The 3,558-nt window shown below is 63.4% G+C and overlaps 1 protein-coding gene across 14 annotated transcripts in view; it reads right to left on the bottom strand.

The window, feature by feature from the left end:
* Nucleotides 1–3,558, bottom strand: part of MEGF6 (multiple EGF like domains 6) — a 112,418-nt gene that overhangs the window by 5,986 nt on the left and 102,874 nt on the right. For 10 of the 14 annotated variants that reach the window (XM_087446958.1, XM_087446949.1, XM_087446947.1 and 7 more), the window contains 3 exons: nt 3,203–3,331; nt 2,969–3,097; nt 379–2,350 (listed from right to left, as the gene is read on the bottom strand). In XM_087446958.1, coding sequence (XP_087303084.1) covers nt 2,040–2,350; nt 2,969–3,097; nt 3,203–3,331 — 569 coding nt within the window. In that variant the 3' untranslated portion in view covers nt 379–2,039. The other 4 variants (XM_087446946.1, XM_087446954.1, XM_087446953.1 and 1 more) reach the window with 3 other exon arrangements.

The following is a 3,558-nucleotide window of genomic DNA, read 5'->3' as shown; positions in this document are numbered from 1 at the left end:
CTGCAGGCACAAGATAAAGGAGAGTCAGCCCCGGGGCGGGGGGGAAACTCTCGCAGGTGCCAGAGTTCTGGGCTCACACTTCACGCTTCCCCTCCTGCCCTTCCAGCTCCAGCCTGATAGAGGAGACACAGCCACCCGCTCCTCCCAGCTTCCACCCAGCCTCACTTGGAGGCCCAGATCCTGGAACGCCCGTTGCCCTGTGGGGCCCAGATATATAAGTGCCCGGTCCCCATCCCTCCTCAGGCCTCAGTCTGCTGGTAATGGACCACTGGCACCAACAATGCCACACTCCTGGAAATGTGGGGGTACCTCCAGCCCCCTTACCTGGGCCCAGGGTTGGGGATGGGCTCTCGGGGAGCTGGGGGGGCCCACCTGAAAACAGACAGTAGCTCACGCTAGTGCCCGAGGACCCTTGGCACCCACCATCAGACCCTCCACTCAGCCCTGCAGGGACCCCCACTCCCACCCTGCAGAGCCTGCCCCCGCTCCTATGCACACGGGGGGCTCCCCTCTCAAATTAAAGCTCCCAGCTCTGTCCTGCTTGGGAAGCACGGAAGACTGGGAGGCAGGGCTGTGGGTAGGATGGGAGGGCTTCACTCGAGGTCAAGCCAGGTCCACTCCAGGGCAGGAGACAGCAAGGCCCTGCTTATCCTCCTTCCCACCTAGCCTCACGCAGGAGATTCCTCGGGCAGCGTCGGGGGTCGGGGGTGGCTCCGGCAGGTGTATCTCTGGCTCCAGACCCCCCAGCCAAATGTCAAGGCTGCCCAGGGCTGGGGCTGCAGGGCAGTACCATACCTGACCACCAGGTTCCACCCAGGCACCAGCCCTGCAATTTCTGCCTCCACCTCCCCGACCCCACTCACTGTGGGAGGAGGAATCCTTCCCCTAAGGGCTTTTAACAGTTTGGGGCCACAGCTGCCTTGGAGGCTCAACAAGATGCATGCATACACCACATCAAGCCTGTGTTTGGGGCTCCCAAGTCGAGGGCCCCAGTCTGGAATCTGCGCTCACAGCTCCCTCTTCATCCCATCTGCAGGGCCGGCCTCTGCAGACACGATGCTCCCAGTGCGCACAGGGCCATCCCAACAGCAGGCTGGGCCTGCGGAGCTGACCAGGGGACACCAGAGGGGTCTGGCTGGCCAGAGGAGCAGGGGCACCCCGGAGCTGTGCCTGCTGACAGCACATTCTCCCCAGAGCCTCAGGGGGCTGAGAGGCCATGGTGCGGTCATTGCAGCTTCCCTGACTATGCCTGTGGGTGCGTGTGACCACATGTGTGCACTGCAGCACATGTACACACTGGAACACATGTATGCACTGGAGTACATGTATGCACTGGAGCACATGTGTGCACTGCAGCATATGGATGCACTGGAGCACGTGCGTGCACTGGAGCACACATGTGCACTGGAGCACATGGATGCACTGGAATACATGCATGCATTGGAGCACACGTATGCACTGGAGCGCACACATGCACTGGGGCACATATACGCACTGGAGCACACACGTGCACTGGGGCACATATATGCACTGGAGCACACATATGCACTGGGGCACATACGCACTGGAGCACACGTATGCACTGCAGCACACACATGCACTGGGCACATATACTCACTGGAACACACACATGCACTAGAGCACACGTATGCACTGCAGCACACACATGCACTGGGGCACATATACGCACTGGAGCACACGTGTGCACTGGAGCATACATGCACTGGAGCGCACACAGTGGGGCACACATAGGCGTTAGCATGCACTGACGGAGCACACACACACACTACTGCACACACACACAGGCACATCGCCATGCCCTGGTCCATGTGCAGGCAGGGCAAGGAGGGGGTGGGATGGGGGGCTGGGTCAGTGCCCACCCACAATGGAACACCCAGCCCTGCCCGTGGGGTCATGGCCATCTGCAGTTTGAGCCCACCCTTGCTGCTGTCTGGGGCTGGAGAAGTGGGGCTGCTTCATGCTGGCAGCATGGGTGAGCCCTGCCCCACGGTCCAGTGGCTGTAACATTCGCACCTCACTCACCGGAAGCCGTGCAGACACCATGGGTACCATGAGGGGATGGTGACGTTAGCACAGGCTAGCCCGGCCCAGCCAGCTCTGCGTGTGGGGAGGAGGGATGGGTAGGAGAGACAGGGCCTCGGCCAGGGGTGGGACTGGGGGCACAGTATCCTCCTTTCTCTCCCCTGGGAGCCTGACTCACCTTGCTGGCATGTGGGCCCTGTGTAGCCGTCCACACAGTGGCACTGCCCACTGACGGGGTCGCAGTCAGCTCCACCCCCGCAGTCACAGCGCAGGGCACAGCCCGGCCCAAAGAGGCCCCCTCTGCAGTCTGCAGGCGGGAGGGGTCGGAGAGACACACCTGAGTGCTAGTCCTGTCTGCCCCGGTCAGGGAACCCAGGCCTTCAAGCCACCCTCCTGGTGGGGGCTTTCGGGAGCCAAGACCTCGAGCCTATTTCCCGGCCCTGTGTGAGCTCTCATGTGGGAAAGCATCAGGCACCGGGCACCTGCCCAGGATCATGCCCCACATTCCTGCCCAACCCCGGGGCTGGCAAAGGGGGGCCCGGAGTTCAGGGATGTCCTTTCCCAGGGCAAGATGGGCAGGACGTGTGTGCAGTCCGCGCAGGATGGCCCCTCCTATTCCTGGGCAGGCTGGCAGATCACAGAGGTCTCCTTCCCACCTGAGTAGGGCCTCTTCCTATGACTGCAGAACCCACCCCAGCAAGAGGCCACCCCAGGGATTCTGTGGGCAGACAGAGGGCAGGGCATGGCCCTGATTAACCCCGAGTGGGAGCTCCATGCTGGGCCCCCCTCCGAGCAGCTACCCCTGCAGAGGGGGAACAGGCACATGGGGGCACTGTGCCCAGACCGGGGCTCAACCAATGCAATGGATACTTGCCACTGACGGAGACCCACACCTGTGTCCCCCTGAGCAGGACCCCAGACTCACCAAGGTCACAGGTGGTCCCCATGCGCCCCGGGGGGCAAAGGCACTGGCCAGTGACGGGGTCACAGGGCACCCCACCCTCACAGTCACACTGCTGGCGGCAGCCCTCTCCGAATGAGCCAGGCTCACACCCTGGTGGGGGGCAGTGGGCTCAGTGTCTCTTCCTGTGCCTCATCCGGACTGGACAGGGCCAGGGAGAGGGGTCGGGGGGAGCACATGGGGGCACGGAACACTCACCCCTCTCGCAGAACTGGCCATGGAGGCCGGCGGGGCAGAGGCATTGGCCACTGACGGGGTGGCAAGGGGCTCCATGCTGACACCTGCACGCCCCCCGGCAGCCAGCCCCGTGGAAGCCGGGGGGACAGGCTGAGGGAGACCCGGGTTAGAGCTCCCGCCTCAGTTTGCCCAGAGTGAGCAAAGGGCGAGGTTCAGGGGCCCCAGCTCCCCATTCCTCCTGCCCAGGCCCAGCTCCCCCGTCACAGCTGGGGCTCAGGTGGGAGCTCTGTCTGCTCCCCTGTGACCCTGAGCCAGGGACCTGTGGCCTCGGAGCCCCACTGTGAGCTGGGGTCAAGCCTCGTCTCATGGGGTCCCCG

Source organism: Ceratotherium simum, chromosome 22 (assembly GCF_057802395.1).
Source record: "Ceratotherium simum simum isolate JZ-2026a chromosome 22, ASM5780239v1, whole genome shotgun sequence".
NCBI lineage: Eukaryota > Metazoa > Chordata > Mammalia > Perissodactyla > Rhinocerotidae > Ceratotherium > Ceratotherium simum.
Note: the sequence above shows the minus strand (reverse complement) of the source record. Positions and strands in the feature narration are given on the sequence as shown.